Source organism: Solanum tuberosum, unplaced genomic scaffold (genome assembly GCF_000226075.1).
Source record: "Solanum tuberosum cultivar DM 1-3 516 R44 unplaced genomic scaffold, SolTub_3.0 scf00112, whole genome shotgun sequence".
Lineage (NCBI taxonomy): Eukaryota > Viridiplantae > Streptophyta > Magnoliopsida > Solanales > Solanaceae > Solanum > Solanum tuberosum.
This window is the reverse complement of record NW_006239035.1, coordinates 1,202,049-1,223,026: the sequence shown is the minus strand read 5'-3', so window position 1 is coordinate 1,223,026 and position 20,978 is coordinate 1,202,049. Positions and strand designations below refer to the sequence as shown.

At 36.2% G+C, this 20,978-nt stretch overlaps 1 protein-coding gene across 1 annotated transcript; it reads right to left on the bottom strand.

Annotated features, from left to right (window-relative positions):
• Window positions 1-20,438: 20,438 nt before the first annotated feature.
• LOC102606430 (agamous-like MADS-box protein AGL62) lies at window positions 20,439-20,975 on the bottom strand. Its single transcript, XM_006349587.1, has one exon. The coding sequence runs from the start codon at window positions 20,973-20,975 to the stop codon at window positions 20,439-20,441; it is 537 nt and encodes a 178-aa protein (XP_006349649.1).
• Between the last annotated feature and the right edge of the window lie 3 nt (window positions 20,976-20,978).

Genomic DNA, 20,978 nt, shown 5'->3' with positions numbered 1-20,978 from the left:
TTTTCAAGGCTTGTAACAAGGTTGAGTGAAAATGTATGGTCATTTAGGCTCAATGGTTGTAATCCTTATGAAATGTGGTGTGAACAACACTTTCTTTCCTTTCCTTCATCATTCTCATTCGTGCTCACAAGTCACTCCATTATTCACTTCCCATGGATTATTGAAAACCCCATTTCTTTTTCTATTTTCACAACTTTATTCCACAACTTTTCCATTCTTTTTCTTTTCATTCTTTTCTTCTTCTTTTTTATATGGAGGAGTTCCATTTTTCTCAAACCATGGGTCAAAGGGGACTTTCTTGCACTTCTTGATTCACCTTCTGTTTTTACCACACCCCCAACTTAGGCTTTTGGCCTAAGTTGGCTATTCCAACAGACCACAAATCATGAGGATTATGGGTAATGGATCAAGAAAGGTTACAGTTTGCATCAAGTTTCTTCCAAGAAAAGGGTAAGGCTCAAAGGGTATTCAAAAAAGAATCACACACTCACAAGGTTTGCCACAAAAGAGGTATAGTGTCAAATTGTTTCACACTCTTTAAAGTTGCCTAAGATCATATCATGAGATTACATCACTTACTCAACCGGACCAACGGGGCAAATTCTAGGTGTTATCATGCATGGTTCACGGTAAGCTCATCACACAAGGCATTGACACCAATGACAAACAAGACTCCACACTTTCGCTAGTGTGCAATGTTATCACAAGAGACTCAATTTGATACTTGGCTAGTCACAACGAGATACAAAGAGTTCACATATTGTCTATGCAACTTCATTTGGCCTCATCGTAGCTGCACATTCATTTTTGTTCGATTATGAGAACTATTCAAGTCATCGGTATTGATCAAGACCGATACTCAAATTAGCAAGAGAACAACCACATTCACACACAAAAGAGGTGGCTTAATTTTTTCGAAAGGGTCCAAAAATCATTTACAATTAAAAACAAGGAACCACAAGCTCAATCATCCACAAAATGCAATATTAACCCAATTTATAACTCAAAAACCCAAATATATACACAGAACAATCATCACAAAAGGTGGGCCTCACCTCACCACAAATAAAAACTACTTGTCCTCAAATGCAAGCAAAAACAAAAGTCAAAAACTGGGCATAGTGCTCGGTGTATCACTCTGATCTCCGACCTCAGTGCCCGGTATACTGCTCAGATCCTGGGCATCAGTGCCCGGAGTCACCTCAGAAGGAATAACAGCTGCATTAGGTTCAACCAAATGTGTATTCGCCAAAAAAGCCTGCACAGCTGCATCTACCATAACCTCTTCCGTCTCAGTAAGGCCCTCATATGAAGCCTCCTCAGCAACCTCAAGTATCTCCTCATCCGTCTAGCTTCAAACTTAGGATAAGTTGTCTCATCAACTCTAACCTCATCTCCGATGGTGGCCGGAGGCATCTCTGGCACATCTGGAATCTCCACTGTCCCAAAAGTTATAGACATGTCGGTGGACTTCAGTTGATCCACATCACTCATCAGTGCAGCAATTGCGGCCTTTAAAGTCGTCACCTCCTCGGTGGCCCCTTGTCCACGCTCACACACTGCTATCCTAGCCTCAAGTGCATCAATAGTAGCTCTTAATGGTGTCACAACATTAGCCAGGGTAGTCTGAATCATGCCCGGAATTGAGGCCTCAAGTCTGGTAACACGACGATTGGCAGAATGGCAAGCTGCCCCATTCAGAGTAATGCGGTCTGAGTGAGCGGGGTTCGGGAAATAGCAACAGCAGCAACTCTGGGAGACAACGTAGTAGCAAAGGAACTAGGGATGTCAGAAGGAGCAACACTAGAAGTACATGAAGGCCCAAGGGCCGAAGTAGGCAAAGATGCCTTTATAGGTAGTTAGTTTGTGTCCACAACCGACTAAGAGTCCATCGGGGCTGCCTTCTTCTTCTCTGCCTCATCATTTAAATACTCCACCTCCATCCTCCGGATATCGATAGAGGATGTGGGAATTACTTGCACATCCTTCTTCGCATCTCTAGGCACCCGAGCCCGTCTATATAGCTTGGTGACCAACATCGGGAAGGAAAGGGAAGTCTGGCGCTGCTTGGCCCGCATGAGCATCTCTAATACAATGATCATCCCCAAGTTCAGTTGCGTCCCATCAATAATGCAACCTAGACAGGCTGCCTTGGCATGGCGGAGAATAGACTCGTTCTGGGATGGCATGATCGTGCTGTTGATGAAACCAAACCAATATCTCGCTGCCACATTAAGGTCCTTCTTTTCAATAGTTGCCCCAACCTCTAGCCATCTGGGAGTATCGTCTAGTATCAACTGGGCCAACCATTTTTTCATGTTTTCCTGTGTCTTTGTTCTAATTAGGTGTTGACAGTTATCATCAATATCGTTAGAGCACTCTAAGTCGGCATTGATGGCATTATTATCACACTTTACCCTTTTACCTCTAACGACCACATAGTCAATCGGTTTAAATTTTGTTGTCGGCTTATTCCCTTATGGTATTAAGGCACTATAAGCATTGTAGAACTCTCTGACCCAACTTGGAATGTATGGGCCACGGGGTTTGGTAAAGATCTAGAATTTATGAGACTTCAGACAGCTCATAATCTCTGGGAATTTGTCAATGACCCCATCAGTGGATAGACGTTTCTCCTCGATGATTGTCCTCATTCCCTCAGTCTTCAGTCTATTTATAGATTTGGGAGGAGGACCTTGTACTGGTGGTGCTAGGACCACAACATGTGTTGTAGCTAGAGTAGAAGAAGTGGTGGCCTGAGGAGTCCTAATCTTAGACAAATCATTCATCTTTTTGGATCGCAGCTCAGCTCTTTGCTCTGCTATTAATTCATCATCATCAGGCTCTGAAGCTGCAGCCTGTTGTTCCTGGTGTTCACCCTCACTCTGAGAAGTGGAGAAGTGAGTGGCGTAGATACTGACACTGTCGGAGTTGGCCTCCGGTGACGCAAGTGCCTTTCTGGGAAGCTTGGTGGCCTTGCCCCTGGATACAGCTGGATCATCATTGATTTTTATCCCATTAGTTTTCTTTTGGGGTGGCATGTTTATACGGGCAACTTTTGGTCTAGCCATGTCTGCAAAATGATCAGGAAAAGTTAGATACAATTCAAACAAAAGCACAGAAAAATTGTTGCAGACAGACTCACCGAATAGCTTTGGCGAGCCAGATCTGGCTCGCCGAAAGGATTGGCTCAAAAATCTCAGAAAATTTTGGCATGTCGGCGATGGAAGGCTTTTTAGCGAATCATTGATAGCATTCGGCGACCAAAGATTAGCCCGCCGAAAGTTACAGTGCAATTAAGGGTCAGGGGTGCAGACAAAGGGCGATCAAGAAGGACTTTCGGCGAGTCACCGAGTGCATTCGGCGACCTCAGGCTTCTCGTCAAAAGTTACAAAACCAAATTTCACATTTAGCATGAAATTAAAGGTGGGATGGGGAACTTCGGTGAACCGCCGAGTGGTTCGGCGAGCTCGACCCAGCTCACCAAACGAGACCCAACATGCCTACTTTTGACCCAACTTCTCAAATTCAATCCCGCAACCCCCGAAAACAAAATCAAAGCATGCACTTATCTAATTAAGCTCAGACCCAATGCACCCATGCCCCCGGGGTACTCAGACTTCTTCCGGTTTGGCTAATTTAGCCATTTTTTTACGACTTTTGACCTTAAGAATGACGTCAACTGCTCAATTATTGGGTAAAATACGTCATTTGGCACAAATGCGGGCCACTTAGACTTCGCCGACTAGACCTAACATCATGCAAGCACAACCCTAAAATTTTTTACCAATTTTAAGGCACACAATTAAGGGAATTCACCAATCTAAATATTACGGGCAAGATTATCAAATTAACACAGGCACATACGAAAACAATTAAGATCAGAGAGGCGCAGCACACATCACTAAGATAAGATTCACTTGCATAAGAATACAAATTTCTAAAACTAAACTCGAGGTTCAGAAAACCAACCTTATATGCCGATTAAAATAATTTGAAATGCTAGGCGGCAAAGTAATTCATTCCGAACACACAATTAACAACTCAAATACGATAAAAATGCAAGATATACAGATAATACTATGGGGGTGTGAGTTTGGCAAGATTAAAAGTGAGGGAAAGTGAAAGAGTTTGAAAGTTTAAACATTTGGCCTTTAAAAACCGTTCGGTTCTCGCCCATTCGATGACATTAAATTTGCTCGCCGACCCACTCGGTAACACACTAAGTTGTCACTTACCTTGCCGAGTTTTACAGGACCTCCAGTTAATGTGGGGGTCCAAACAGCGGACTAAGTCGTGATTGCCGACCTGGTCGACGACTCACCAAGTTGCTTCTGGGTTCGCCGAGTTTTACAGGCTCCAATTTAAAATTTGTCTTGAGTCCAACGGCGGTCTATGTCGGGCTCGCCGACCTATTCGTTAATGCACCGACTAGACTTTCAGCTCGCCAACCTGCACTTTTCAAACATCTTCCACACTTTAACCTGCACAATCAACACACCATTATTTCAAAAACAAAAACAAAGCGATAAAATCTTGAGTTGCCTCCCAAGAAACGCCTTAGTCAACGTCGTGGCACGATGAAGTCCCACTTAAGTTCAATTAGTGGGGTTTGCCTCATTTTCAAAAGGCAACCCTCTTCTGGCTCTGGGAAGAGGTGAGACAGCACTTGGTCCATTTAGGACCCTAGTAGCTAAATAAGCATGGAATGCGAGGTTGTCATCTGGTTCAACATCAAGACATTCTCTCTTAATTCCTCCAACACTCTGTCGTATTTTTCGACTTTGTGTAGAATGAGTAAGAGGACCTCTTCAATTTGCACACCCTCTTGTTTCTTCATCTTTCGACGCTCGTGAGGGAATGTACATGTCCTTCCTCTTGGACACTACTTCCAGTTCCTTGACCTTTTTGGCCAAGATATCCAGCTGACCTAACAATGTGGCCAAGTGTTGGTCCTTATTTGTCTCATTGTTGGTCTTGGCCACACAATCAAGGAGTTGGGCTACTGATTCATAGGATTGTCCAACCAAACAACCCGAAGAAAGTTGGTCAGCCACTATTCTACTTTCGGGGTTCAGACCCCTGTAGAATCATTCCAGAAGCATATTATCTGAAATTCCATGAGTTGGGCATTGCTGCAATATGATCTTAAACCTTAGCCACAACTCATAAATGGACTTGCCCTCCAATTGTTTGAAATTTAGGATGTTATTCTTAAAAATCATCAATCTCAAAGGAGGGTGGTCCATTAGGTCACTGTTGCTACTAGATATGCTCCAATTTTCTACTCAAGACAGCAACACAAAAACCAAAACTAAAAATTTAGTAAGTATTAAATCTGAAACGAATTATGAAGTCTTCAGCCATTTCCTGCCAGTCACGCCATTTGCGAGGGTCTTGGCTGGTATACCAGGTTAATGTTTCTCCAAACAAACTCCAGATGAACAATTTCAACCTTAGCTTCTTATTTCTCCCAACACCGACTAACTTGTTACAGTATGCCTTTAGATGCGCGTAAGGGTCACCATTTCCGTATAATAGGTCAAACTTCGGTGGTTTGTACCCTACCGGCATGATAATGTCTGGCTGGATGCACAAATCATCGTAATTCAAACTCTCTGTTCCTCTAGTGACTTGTAAGCTTTTCAATATTTTTTCAGACCATGACGTTGGGAATTGAGCGATGTATCTTCTTTCAACAGAGAATTTTCCTCCATTTCTGCATATTGATCAGCCTCATACGAAACGTTAACCATCGCTGGCGTTGTGAATGTAGGAACTCCAACGGCATATACAGGTGGAACATAGGCTCATAGGGAGCGGATACGTGTGCCCCAAGTATCTGCTCCATCGTTGGTATAGTAGGATCGCGATTAGAGAGGTCAGGAACGGTTCTGACTGTGGTTGGGGAAGCCGGTGGAATTCGATCGTGGGCGGAAACGTGTTGAGTTTGTTCTGGCTGATTTGGTAAGTCGGCAGAAGACGAGTCAGCCTTCGGGAAGTAGATAGGCATCTTAAAAGTTGGGGAAGTGGTAGCCGACAGTTTGGCCAAGTCTCGTATTTGGCGTAATTCTTCCCTCAAGATCTCGAGTTCTTGCTCCATGCGAGCTATTTTCTCTTTATTTTGGATGTCTTTCATGCTTCGAGAACCTTCGGGGTTCTCAATTGGTACCATTATGTTTGCAGCAGCGTTGGACTCGTCTTTATCAGTCATCTTTCCTTTGGATTGAAGATTGTATCGTGAGTCAGCCGGTTTACAAGTCGACACAAATCAACGTACTTTTCGGGAATAATTGATGAAAAAGAAAAGAAAACAAAGAAAAAAAAAACTATGTTAGTTTGGAAAATTATTGTAAGATGTAACAAATATGTAAGTTTAACACATATATATGCCAACTTGGTGACATTCAAAACGCGTCCTAATATGGAACTTCTTTTTGCCTGAGGTTGGCCTACGTTGTAATTAGTTTGATAGTAAATGATCCATTTAAACACACTTTAGATTTGGAGCAAACATAACTTCATTGATTAGGTAGTCTCACTATTACAATGAAGTAGGCGATCAGAAGCCGAAGAAATGAAAGTACAGGGGTGGCCATGAGGCATACAAGAGAGATATGTCATACGACATTTTGAGGAGAGAGCTCAAAAAAGAAAGACGACCTACGACTAGGTTGGGGCATCGTCACCGTCATCGTCCCCATCATAAAATGGCTCTGGGTGGTATTCTGGGGATTCGTCGATCTTCCATTCCCAGTTGTTTGAATCTTCCCTTTCATCAAACCCTATGGAACCACATTCTGAGTGAGCGTCTTCTACTGTTGGGACAGGATCATCCTCCATATGCATCACTCTTCCATCTCTAGGGTCATACAAGTTAGGGTCAGGCTTCGAATATCCTTCTGAATCTCCTTCCATCTCCTCAGTTGGCTCTCTCGGATCCTCTTCTGGGTCTTCCTCTATCTCTTCATTTGGTTCATCATCAACGGCTTGTATGAAATGGTCGATCAACCGTGAGGTCACCTGCTGATACATGGTTGTAGTGATGTGTATGAGGTTCAATAGCTCCGTGCCAATTTGATTTGATCTTTGAGTGTCTGTGAACCCCAAGATTCCCTCATAGCTAGGTCTAGCAAGAATTCCTCCCATCATAAATCAAGTATTATATTCAGGCGTGCACCACGATTCAACCCCCATGTCTGATTCAACAATATCGCACCATCCTTTTACCAAAGCAGCGATCTTTTCGATCGAAATTTTTCCTTCATAATCGACCTCTATAAATGCCATATTTGACCATAGAGGAACGCCTTGGGTAATCCCAAATTGCCAAAGAACTCTTAGAGGTGCGTAAAGCTGGAAGCCTTCTAACCCAATCAACTCAATGAAATAGGCCTGGTTAGATCTCAACAAAGCTCGGTCATGGACCCATGGTAGTCGCCATTGAATATGATTTCCTGTGAGGTGCGTCAGGAAAATGCGCCAACCATCTTCATTATTTGGGGCATCCCACATGCTCAATCTCGCCGCATGGCTTCTAATTTTGTTGTGTATGTCTGCTTCAACGTCATTTTCTGCTTTTCTTTGATAGAAGTGTTCCAACACCCAAATTTGTAGCAACAGTTTACTTCTCTTAAAGTGATCATATCCTTAAGAGTAGAGGGATAATGATCAAAATATTTCTACAAAGATCATTGGTACGATGGTCACTCTAACAGGTCCTCTAAACGTGAAGATAACCATAGGCAGTAGGTTGATGTCGACACAAGTCATTTTCTTTGGGAAGATCATAATACCCAAAAAGGCCATCACAAAAACAATAGCCCTGTGCCTTTCCCAACCAACCCTTGAGATAAAGAATTTTTGTTGGAACCTATCATAGCTATCTCGACAATCGAACCTTTTAAATAGATAATACAACTTGACCCATCCCTCGTCAACTCTTCTCAAACATGGGCCTACCCTCAAACCCAAAGATTGGAGCAAATCGATTCCCGATATAGTGCGCAGGGCCAAAGGTTCTCTGCCAGCCAACGGTAAATTAGCAATTTGACTTATCTCTTCCAGTGTTGGTGTGATTTCAAAATCTGTGAATTGGAAAGTCACTATTGTTGGTTGCCAAAATTCAATCATTAGAGTAATGAGTGACTTGTTTGCCTCCACATTCAGTAGATCAGTTAACGACCACAAGTGTGGTATAATCTCATTTCGGTATGCCAGTCGGATGTTTTCCCACCACTCTTTCAAAGTTCGGGGGACCTCAGTCATCATTTTCATATTATGAAGGTTTTGGTTTATTTGCACCTGAAAGAAAGGTAAAAGGGTATGATAAGTTTATTTGCTCCAAATCCGTTAAGTTTTAGTTTGGATAATTTATATCAATTTCACACAAAGTAAATGTCGTCGAGTTTTTAAAAAAGAAACTCATTAACATTGGGTGATTTTCTAAACGCAATGACAATACCGTATATTGTCTTGCCTAAGGCTATGCAACATGACCTAGTTTAAGAGTAAGATTTTTTCCTAGATGATTAAGAGTGGGACTGAGTAATTGCGAGAATGTGCACTATTCTAATTGCACAAACTCTAAAACTAAGGAATTCGAAGAGATTTTCGGAGGAGTGCAGGAACACTCCTCGCGTGTACGGCCAAAGACTCAATAGAAAGTGCAAATAACAGTGTAGAGAAAGCAGTAACAAGTAATATTTTAAAACAAATAAGGAACACAAGTTTGGATTTCACTTGCGACCTTTCAATCAAAGCAATATATCAAATAATAAACTGAAAATAAACACGTAATCATAAATATTATTCCTAAATCAAGTTTTTATAAGGTTAAAACCTAGGTAAGTCTCCAGCGGAGTCGCCAAGCTTTCGCACCCTATTTCGAACCAGCCGAAACAATTCACAACATAATATGGCTGACACTCTGATTTTGAAAAAATATATATTTTTGTTTTAGAATCGCCACCTAAATTTTAAGGATAAAATATTAGGAAACCATTTTTAAAATATGTGAATGTAATCTCTGTTTTAATCTGCAAAACCAGTGTGATTCTGAGTAAGGAGTTTGGTTACTCAAAGGGAAGGTGTTAAGCATCTCTCTGAGTCTATCTGAAAATAGTCCTTAAACTCAATTTAGGAAAATATAATTAAGAAAACTTATTTATTTATTTCGTTTAAAATCAATGGTAAGTAAATTTTATTAGCTTAAGAAAAACATTAAAATACAAGGTACGACATATATGTCTATCAAATAAAATTAATAGCAGCATGTTTATCATACGTTAAAAAAAATGAATGTACTTAAAATGTATGACAATTTTATATGTTAAAAAATATATATGTGACTTATATAAATGTATCCAGAATAAATGTTGAGTTTAAAGAATATGAAAAATTGTCATTTATTTTAATTATATATATAAAATTAAAGTGTAAAGGAAAATAAAATAAGATAGGATAGTAGTATGTGTGAATATGTAGTAATATGTATGACATATAACTTTGAATAAAATACATTCAATGGAGTTTCCAAACAAATAGTAATAATACTAAATGTCAAAATACTATATGAAGTTTGCGATCTTAAATACATTTATTGCAAAGTATAGTATATTAATGTATGTTGTTTTTTTAGAAAAAAAATAAAATAAAAAAAAATAAATATATATATATATATTAACGTTTATTATTTTATTTACATGTAGGGACAAATTGACCATAAATTAGATGTAGTAAAATAATATGTATATTTAAGTGTAGGGATTTTTAACTTATGAAAATAAATAAATAACATTCGTAAAAGGGATAGTAGATAAAATAATATGTTATGTAGAGAAAAATATAAAATTCATACCTTTATGTGTATGACATATATATGTATATACCATGTATTTTGAACCCGTTGACATCTAAAATCTTGAAAATAGCATGTTAAGAGATTAAAATATTTTAGCAATATGTGATTTAAAAATAGAGATAGTAATAATAGTAAATATAATTTCTTCATAAATGGGTTGATCTAAAGAATATAAAAATAGGCCTAACAATGAAACTTATTCTATAGTTACATTTATATTGTAAAAAACAAAAAAACATATAGGCCTACTTCCCTACTTGTTTTCTTAAAAATATGTATATCTAAAGGTAGATATCTTAGCCATAAGTAATTTCTATAGGTAATTATTTTAACCTTTAAACTAGTTTCAAATTTATTTGAAGGTCCTAAGCGACGAGTAGGCCTAAGTGAGGGCCGATAAGTAAGCCAATAAATATATTGGTCCTTCTCGAAATAAATAACTTAAGCCGTATGTATCCTTCAAGACTAAAAAAGGGGTAATAATTCTAGCAAGCCTTATATCATCTATTTTGGCCTTTCAAAATATCACTTTTCTTTTTCCTTGTGAGAGTAGTGTGTGAAAATACTTTTGAATTCAAAGTATAAACTTTTAAACTCTCAAAGTATAGTGGTTAGTTCCAAAAATTTGTACCTTTAGATCCCACAAAATAGTGTTCGAAACTAGAAGGACAAGACCGCATTTTTACACAAAGAACATCCGCGATTTTTAAGCCAAAAATCTGCATTTTTTGAACCTCAAAATCTGCATCATAAGACTCTCATAACAAAGCATTTTTTGTTCCAAAAATACACTTTTTTTTTTGCACCTAAAATCTGCACTTTCAAACCTGAAAATCTGCATCCATTAAGTTGCTAAGAAAAATCGTATCAACTCTTATTAAAACAAATCTTAAATGGGTACATTCTTTCTTTAAGGAAGTAGAAAGAAGTTATTCCCGAGTTCACTTTTCTTAAAGGTTAAGCTTTTAAGACAAAAGATATGAAAACCTCGTTAGAAAGCGTCATCCTAAGCCAGATGGTCATACTAAGTGCAATATATAGAACGATGGGAGATGAACAACTACGTCTTACTATCGCTCTCAATTGGTTTCTATAAACCCAAAAATAAAGCAAGCATAAATATAAATATAAACATTAATATGGAAAATGTTAGTCAAAATAGCAACACGTATATATATATATATATATATAACACGTGAAACTTTGAAATAAGGAGGAAGTGTTGGACGTTATTGACGTGAAAATGGGCTACTAGACAAGAGCTTATGCGGCTATTAGTTGCTTTCTCTGGTTTGGGCAGAGATGGAGTCATATACTAACTCCAAAACGCGCTCCCGAAGGTACATGTGACAAAAGAAAGAGATAAAAGAATTAGCAAACAATATTAACACACATGACTTCCTAGAGAAAGGATAATCAATATTTCACACCTTTAATCCCATCACCAAGGTAAACTAGTAATTAATTTGCTAACAAAGTTAAAAAAAAACACTTATCCATAGGAAGACCGTAACTAACATATTAATGGGTTCTCATTCCATTATAGATCTTCTAATTTATGGGAAAGTTCCTTGATGTCCAAGAAGCACAATTATCATATAGTGGAAATGATAGATAAAGTTGAAACTTAACAACTACCGTTATGTCATATTGGCTGTACTCTACTAGCTAGTAACAGGATAATATTTCAATCCTCTTAAACACACAGAACAACCATTCATGAACACAAAAAATTATATGCATACTAATCAAAATTTGATGGGAAAAGTTATTTTTTATAGAAGCTGAAACAGAGCATGGAGTTGACGACAAAGAATTAAATAGAGTCAAGTAAAAATACTAGGTGGGGTCAAATACTTAGAGCACAATCAGGATAAATTCACTAAACAAGAGCCAAGTTCATAAAATGTTGTACGACGCTAAAGAGACATTAAATAACTTAGACTATTAATAGAGGGAACTAAATTCAACTACATCAGATTCAAAGTATTAACAGAGAATTCTTCTAGTCACAACGGAAAGAGGAAAAATATTTAAAAGCTTCTAAATTTAACCATGTAGACAAATTCAAAATGGGTTAGGATTTTAAAAGAAACTACTATCAAACGAAAATATGTATGTTGTTACGGAGACTTAGACGAACCATGGTTTATCAACACAATGAACATACTCAGCTTGACACAAATTTCAGCACTAACAGATCTTAACAAGCAAGTCCAAGGCCAAATAGATTCATTTAGATAGGACTAAAAAATCTTCAAGAAATAATCTGTATAACTAGTGTTAAGGGAATGCAAGATTGAGTCGCAGGGGATTCTAAGATTTCCTTCGAAAGACAATGGGAGTTGACAACATAATTGATTTTCCTTGATGCTAAAATAGATGTTGACTCTTATTACAAAAACAATTTTTTGAGTGAACAAGGTAGTAGCAAATAAAATTTTCCACAAGAAGGAGGGATAATACAACGAATTTCAAACTTATCAATTTAACAAGAGTGATATGAACTAGAGGCAGAACACATTGTTCGTAACAACACATTCATCGAAGCAGGTTGGTAAAACGCTTAAAGAATAGCCACTAGAATAATAAAATTGTATTTAAAATAGCGTAGGAGGGCAGCTTCATGGATGATACTTAAAAGTTTAACACAATAAAGAGGGAAACTAACATACACACTGCCAAACTAGAGAAATAAAGAGGAGTGTCCAATCAAATGTCCATTATACAATTTATATGTCTTCCCACCTGGATATGTCATTTAAATACACATACACACAAAATTTGCTCGACATGAATATGTATTCTGGTTCGTGTCGACCATTCTACACACTAAAACTTAATAATCACACAGATCGTGATGACAAGGATGAGGTGTAATTTCAACCAAGTTAATCATCCCACAATAGACATATAACAGGAATTAAGAGGAGTTTCGGACATTCGAACATTCTTACGTTCGTTTCATGAATCGAAACAAGATAAAGAATGTGAGTAATGACCTTATTGACAACATTATAAAGCAAAGTGAAAGAAAATTATTACCAGAGAAGATGGATAGACAAGTTTTATTATACTCAGGTTAATTCGGTCTGCCTCAAGTTAATGAGTGAATGTTTATTTAGCGTCCTTGGTTTTATGTAAACATATGCAGATTATATGCTAACACTTCCGAGAAAAAGAGAAAAAAAAATGCAGCGCCCTAATCTTTCATATACGAACCTGTCCTAGAATTCTTCTAACCACTTAGTCGAGATAGGAGAACAAAGAGAGAAACTAACCCAAATTTTATTTAGAAAAATGGAGGAAAGTCTTCAGGAAATCAAAGAGAAAAACCAGACAACCAATATAAGACTCTTGAATCTGATCATTTTAGTGAATAACTAATCCAGAGTAGCTTAATTCAAGGATATAAATGTAATATGTTTAACAAACAACCAGAAAATAAGTTGGAATGGATCCTTTTATAAAGTCCTACAAGCTCCATCAGATACTAACTTTTATCCTAAACTCAACTTAGCCTTGAATCATGTTGACAACAAATAACGATTTCAGAAACACATTATTCATACAGAAGTTGCTAACTTGTTAAAATCAGGAAAACTCATACAAATATCCAGAGAAGCAGAAATTCAAAATGGCCGTTTTAGCATTCAATTACAAAAATAAACGACGGGCAATAATTACTAACCTAACAGTTCCTCCGCTATCATCATTGACTTTAGAACATAATAACTATGCATATAATGTAATTAAGTAGAAAACAGCCACGAATTGGAGAAGTCCATAAACGACATTTTAAGTCATACACAAGCCAAAACAGTAAGTTGAGATGACTGCAAAACAAAAAGATTATGTTCCCCAACCCAACCTTACAGTGATTTAGACACATTCAAATTCAAACAACAATCATTTTAAGAAAGTAAGTTTTTATGCCCACTCTATTCTTAGCTCGAAACAGACTCGGGAACAATGCTTTACAAGCATAAAGACGTACTAATTTGGGTCCCTTAGATCAAATTAAATTGGGTCCCTTAGATCAAATCGGACGGTTGAGATTGAATATGAAGAAGCACAATCCATGTGCTTCTTATGTGGCACGCGTGGATTGGCCGAATTAAAATAATTGGATTGCCAAGTTTTGTTCAAATTAAATTCATTTAAATTTTAACCTCTTCTTTATTAAATAGACATAGCTTATTAAATTAAAAAAAAAAAATTTGCAAGACTAGCTTATTTGTTAAAATTAGTGATTCTAAAAATAAAATTAATATAAATTAGCAACTCATTAATTAGTTAAGTTTTCCTAATTAAAAAAATGTCGAAAAATATTTATTGCGATAATAGAAACTATATTTAATTTAGAAAAAATCGAGTTAACCCTTAAAAAAAACAATATTTGTTTGACGTGAAATTTGAAAAATGAGAAAGTAAGTAGTAATATAATATTTAATTTTTATATAAAAATAGTATTTATGAAATAAATTTATCAAATAAAATAAATAATAAAAAATCTTTTTTTTTTACAAAGATTCATAGCATATATTATTATTATTATTATTATTATTAAAATTTTAGTTAAATAAACGTGGAGAGCCAAAATTGGGTGTCAACAACTAACAAGAACAAAATTCAACTTAACTAAAAATTCTCAAATAACATCACTGCCCAGCAGCGGCGCCATTTTGATTTCACGTATCAAGACACTTCATCCAATACTAAGTGCCAACGATCGTTAGTCAGTAATATAACCCAACTAAGTGAGTTGGGGTCGAATCCCACAGGGAGTGGTACGTGCTTAAGATTCAAGAGCCAAGTACAAATATGTTCAACTCAATCATAGGTAAAAATATTTACGAATAAAAGCATAGTTCAAATTTAGGGTGACACAAGTGTCAAATATGGGGATTTTGAGTGTAATTATCAACTACAACAGCAGCAAATAACACTAAGAAACAGGTGAGGAGACGGGTTCTTGGGATGTGATCGGATTATGGGCTAAGGTAGACAAATGGGTAATTGCAATTAATAGTAAATAGTCGTAAATAAGTGAATAAGCTAGACTTTAATGGGGATAAACTTTCTCTCGAACAATTTACCCCAGATCAAATTGGTTTCTCTCGAACACCAATAAGCAACAATTAAGATTTGCCTTCGCTTTAGTCAGTTCACTCTCTCGAGCTGAATGTGTGGAAGAGGGTTTAGGATTCACTCTCTCGAGTTGAACCCATGACAACCCAATACCCACAAACCATCAAATCAGTAATCTTGGTTTTAAAACCTCTCTCTCGAGCAAGCCAAAAACACGAAGGTAGAGTTGCATTTGCAACTACAACCCTTTAGATTAAGCCATAATTATTGAATGAAATCACTTTTAAACAACATTTACACTACCAATTAACAATACTCAGCAGCTAAATCAACTTATAATCACATAATCACACCCTAAGAATTGAGGTTTTAGCTAGACATCATAAAAAGATAGAAATCGTTACCAAATTATGTTTCTATCAACTGCTACGATTAATTTCATCTTTACAAAGGTCAAGGTTGAAGAATCTCAAAGACACAATTCCAATTTGTCAAAAATGGAACTCTTCAAATCTTCAAAGTTAGGGAAAATATTGTCTCCAAACTTTCTGTTCTAAAACTTCAAAAACTGATAATTATAAAACTTGGATACTAAACTAAGAATTTAAAAATGTATTTATAGTCTCCAAAAATATGTTGCAAAGGACCATTCGACGTAATAAGTTGAGATCGGCGATCCGCCCTTTGGTCAATTCCATCACATTTTTGCTTTGGCCTTCATCATCTTCAAGTTCTGTAACTTTGGGAGATCTAGCACTGTATCACGGAACAGTTCGGCGACTCGCCGACTGCTCCTTTCTATCGTCGACTTGATTTTCTCCTTCATGGCTTGGCACGTTGGAACTTTAGGCGAAATCATGGCCACTCGGCGACTCGCCTAATGGGTTAGGCGATCATCAGGTTTTCCTTTCTTCGTTCTTTCAGCTGCCTTGTTCCTTTTTGCTCATTAGTGTCCATGCTTTGTTCCTCAATCCAAATACCTGAAAATCAAGGATTTACATCAGTTATTGGAATAAAATATGCATTTGAGAACACTAAATCTATTAAACTAAAGCCCTAAATGAGTTCAAATAGTGGACTCATCACGCCCTACGCCAGCCCTTCTGGTGCATCGCGGGTGTGCCGCCCCAGCACTTTTCCAAAACATTCTGATGAATTTTTGTTCTCAATTTTTGGTCCTAATTCACCTAGAATCGACTGATTTCTTCCAAACTTCTTTAGATTCATTAACCCAACACAAGTAAACAAAACTTTACTCAAAATACCTCAAGAATAATGTTTATTCGCAAGACCCTCAACTCAAAAACTCAATCAAATTTTCGTTATCAAAGAACATAGTCCAAAACTCAAAGAACTCAACAAGAATATCAAAATGCTTAATCTCATGGATGAATTTGAAATTGGAAACTCATGATTGGCGTGAGGGTGAACAAACTCATTACTATGAAAACTTACATACCTCGAAAGAACTAAGTTCTTGGAAATTTCCCCAAAATCTTGAAGAACTTCTTGAAAACTTCATATTTTCTCCTCTTGAACTTTTCCCTAGTTTCTTGAATGCTTAAGACTTGAGTGAAAACTAATTTTAATCAGCTTTGACTCCTAGTTGGGTGAACAAAACGTGTAGGCTTAGTGGGGTAAGAAAAAGTCCAAAATACCTCTCCTTAATTCAGATGAATTTCCTTAACTGGGAAGACTCTACTCAAATGGGCATATCTCCCTCATCCGAACTCGTAATTTAGCAAACTTGGTGGCTTGGAAAGAGGACTCAACAACCTTTGATTTGATATCTCATGGGCCACCTAACTTATCATGTGCTAGAGTTATGGTTGTTTGAAGTTAACCCAAAACTCACAATTTAAGAGTAACTTGAACCAAATCTCAATTTAGCTCTTTCCAATTTAGTTCTTTCTCGATTTAGCTCTTTCTAAGACCGAGGTGTTACAGTGAGGGTGGGGAGTGGCGTAAAAAATGAAAATTTTGTAAATTTGAAATATTTTTCAAAAGCAATGAGGGGTGGGTGGGGGAGGGGGTCAGGGTATGGAGTGGGGTAAAAACTGATATTTTAAAATTTTTAAATATTTCTCCAAAATAATTTTTTTGTGGGGGTAGGGAGTAGGGGGTAGGGGTTGGGTGAGGTAAAAAAAAAATTAATTTGAAATATTTTTCAAAAATAATTTTTTTGGTTTGGGGGTAGGGATAAAAATATATTTTAAAATTTTAAAATAAGAAAAAATTTAAATTTTTTAATTATTTTTATGAATGAGGAGGGTCGGATACAGGGTACATGGTAGGGTAAGAAAAAATATATTGAAGGAAGAAGTAGAGTTTTGGAAAATGTTTTCCTTAATTTTTAAAGGGAGGTCATTTTCATAAAATTGTTTTTTATTCGTCATTGACGAATTATTCATTAGAATCGACATTAGAAATCTAGTAGTAGTATTTTTTTCCTTAAATTTGAGGAAAATAAGTTGATTTGGAAAATATTTTCCAAAACATTTTAGCCGACCAAACATGACAAAACACACTCTTAATGAAGGGTGATTTCAATAAGAGAGAAATTATTATATTGAAGGCATGATAGATGATGATCGGAATGTAGAATTAAAAAGGGTAAGTATTGATTTGCTTTTTGGTTCTTGGACGTTGTTGCCGCTAGTTTCGTACCCAGTGGCTTTACTATTTTAAATATTATTATTTTGTTATTATACTATAAATTAAGTTTGACATGTTAGTATGTGAAATTTAATATTAGGTGTATTGGATGTATGAAATATTGTTAGAATTATTTTATTTGGAGGAATGGAGACTTAACCTTATGCTTAAAATTTAGGAACATGAGACTTGACATATTAGTTGACACCAAGATTTATGAACTTGGTTATAGATTTGGGTGATTTTTTGGGTCTAGGATAAACATATTGTAACATGGGTGTTTATGGACTCGTTTACCTACAAATATTGCATAATTGATAGACTGGGAACGTTCAATAAAGCAAAGGGAAAGACGAAATTTTGAGGATTCGTGACACGAGTTCGATATTCGAGGTATGTTAAGATTTCCATACTTTGTTGAAGGACGTTTTCCTAATTAAAGATTGCCAATTGAATAACAATGGGTAAGAGCGAAAGATGGGGGTCTCGTACCAATGGTGTGACGGACATTGGTACGGGTGCCGGCGTTATTAAAGGAAAGCTTATAACTATAGAATGCAGATTGTAATCCAAGAATGCCAAAGCGTATGGGCATTAGTTGATGTATTATTGACTTGATTTCTTTTGTGTGATAGTGTTTCTTTATTAAACCCGTATATTTGTGATAGTTGAAGTGATTATATATCATACTGATATTTGATTGATTGAAATGCATCATCATCCCTTTTATTGAAATCATATTGTGCACATGCATTGACATAAGATTGACTATAAGTTGGGCACGAGGAGATTGTCCATGTTGGGACTGTGAGATGTTATGATTATAATTTGGGCACATGGAGATCATCCGTGCAGAAATTATTTTATTTTATAGTGCGTTCAGATCGTCCGCACAGACACATGGACATCGTTCGTGTCAGGATGTGGACATCGCGAGCCCCCCATGGGTCATGAGCTCTCGATGTATTTCTGAAGAGTATCATGTATATACGGTTTAGAGAGTACTTGGCGTCTACGCATATCATTTCATGGTGTCACATTGCATTGCATCTCATTACATCCTTCATTCTTGATGATTATGTGTTTTATTGGTTGTTGGACATTGCGTGACATTTGATTGTCCCTGTTTGATGAAACTTTACTGATAAGTATAATGTAAACTTATACAAGTTAAAGCACGATTTTTTTATATGTTCTCTTGTCACTACTTCTTCGTTGTCGGTCTATGAGATATATTGGGTACACGTGGTTTCATACTCATATTACACTTGTTGCACTCTTTTGTGGTGCAAATTTGATTCCGAACACAAGCATATCTCGTGGAGCTTTCTGAGTCCGGGTTTGGATTATCTTGGAATTGTGGTGAGCTACTTGGCTGTTCCATAGCCCAAACCTCCCTCTATCTTATTATTTATTATGTTGCTTTAGTATTCAGAAAGGATATTTTTTACGTTTAGACTTTTCATTTTAGTTTCAGACTTGCACCATACTTTAGAACCTCTTGTACTTATGACACCAAAATCTTGGGTTGTAAGTTAGTTTTTCGCAGTTCATACTTATGAAAGACTTAGTATTTGAGGTTTTCTATCTGTTATTTATATTTTCACCTTGATTATTTAGTTAAATTGGTAAAACTAGTGGGTTGACTTACCTATCGGTTGGGAATATAGGTGCCAATTGTCATCATGGCATGTGAATTTTGGATGGTCAGACATTCAAGAACAAGTTTTCTAAACGAAAGAAAATCTAAAAAAAAAAAATTAATTAAATATTATAGTTAGTTAATATTTTTTTAAAAATAAGATGAAAAGAAAGAAGGAAAAATAAAGAAGAAGAAGGAAAGAACGTTCGAAATTTTCTTTCTACTAAAAGATACAGGATCCCATGCCAGCACAAGGCCCAACATATGTTAATTTTTTATTTTAGTTTTTGTGATATCATGAAACTTGAGAAGTTATTCAAATTTTTTTTATTTTAAAAATATTTTAAATTGTTAGTATTTTTTTACATAATTTTAAAAATAATATATAATACTCTCTTTGTTCCAATTTAAATTGGAAAAAAGAGAGTATTATATATTATTTTTAAAATTATGTAAAAAGGTACAAACAACTTAAAATATTTATGTCAACCTTCAGCTTCTTAAAGTAGTTTCTTACGAATAGTGAAAAGAAGGTCGACAAAGTTGTGCCAACGCCTTGAGCTCCATCTGATGCAACACTTCGAACGTCCTAATAGTCATACCAACTACATTGGAAGAAAATTAATTTTTCTTATTGATATCATGAAAAATGAGAGGTTTAAACATGAATGTTGACAGTGAAAACACATGTTGGGAATGCAAGATGAAGTTTTCCAAATTAAATTTTTTGATTTAGTTATAATAATGCATATGATAAGGTTTGACAACATTTGAGTTGAATTTGAAAAAATAATCTTTACAAGCTAAAATCGAAAAGTGATCTGAATATTTGTTTAATTAAATGAGAAAATAATATTAATAACTAGATAAAATATTATTAATGAAAATCATAGCAACATACATGATTGTAGCATTATTAAAATAAAATAAAAGGCAAAACAAGAACTCAACATCTCAATAATATAAATTTAAACTTTCTAAGACCCTAAACCCTAAACTTTGAACCCTAACCTTGAACATGAACCCTTAATCTTGAACTCTGACGTTGATCCTGACCCTGAATACTGACCCCGACCCTGACTTGACTCTGAACTCTAAACCCTAAACCCTAAATCCTAAAGCTTGAACCTGAACCATGAACCTAAATTTGATAACCTAAGATGACTTATCTGCGATTTTATTCAAACTTCACACTCCACAAGATTCACATCCCAATGAGAATGAAACAATTAATTGGTTCAAACGGTAGTGCATAGTAAAACTAGCAACATTTAACCATGCTTCAAACTTTGACACTTCATCTTCATTAAGTTGCTCAATTGACTCCCACCAACCTTTCTGTCTAGATTTTGTCAATTGGTCAAAATAATTTGTTCGAGCAATTTCAGTTTTTTCTTTGATGTCAAGTTCTTCAAGCTTTTCTTTGAGTTGATTCACCGAATTTTGAGCAAAAACCATGGCTAGGTGAGTGTCATCACTTAACTGCATATCAGGATTCTGAAAACGAGAAACGACTGCATCAACGGTAGGGTGAAAAAATGAATGAGGCTTACCAGTAGGAGAAAACACTATTATTCCAATGTCAACATCAAATTCTGTAACGAGTTCACTAGTTGTTTTGAACAAACCCCCAAGACGCTTTGAAAATGAAGTAAACAGGGCTTTTTTACTTTCTATTTTTCTCATTGGTATCTTTTGACGTCCTTTAGTCTTCTTATTCTCCATGGC

Coding starts and splice junctions, on each gene's coding strand:
- LOC102606430 (XM_006349587.1), bottom strand. CDS start 20,975: ATGGAGAATAAGAAGACTAAAGGACGTCAAAAGATACCAATGAGAAAA.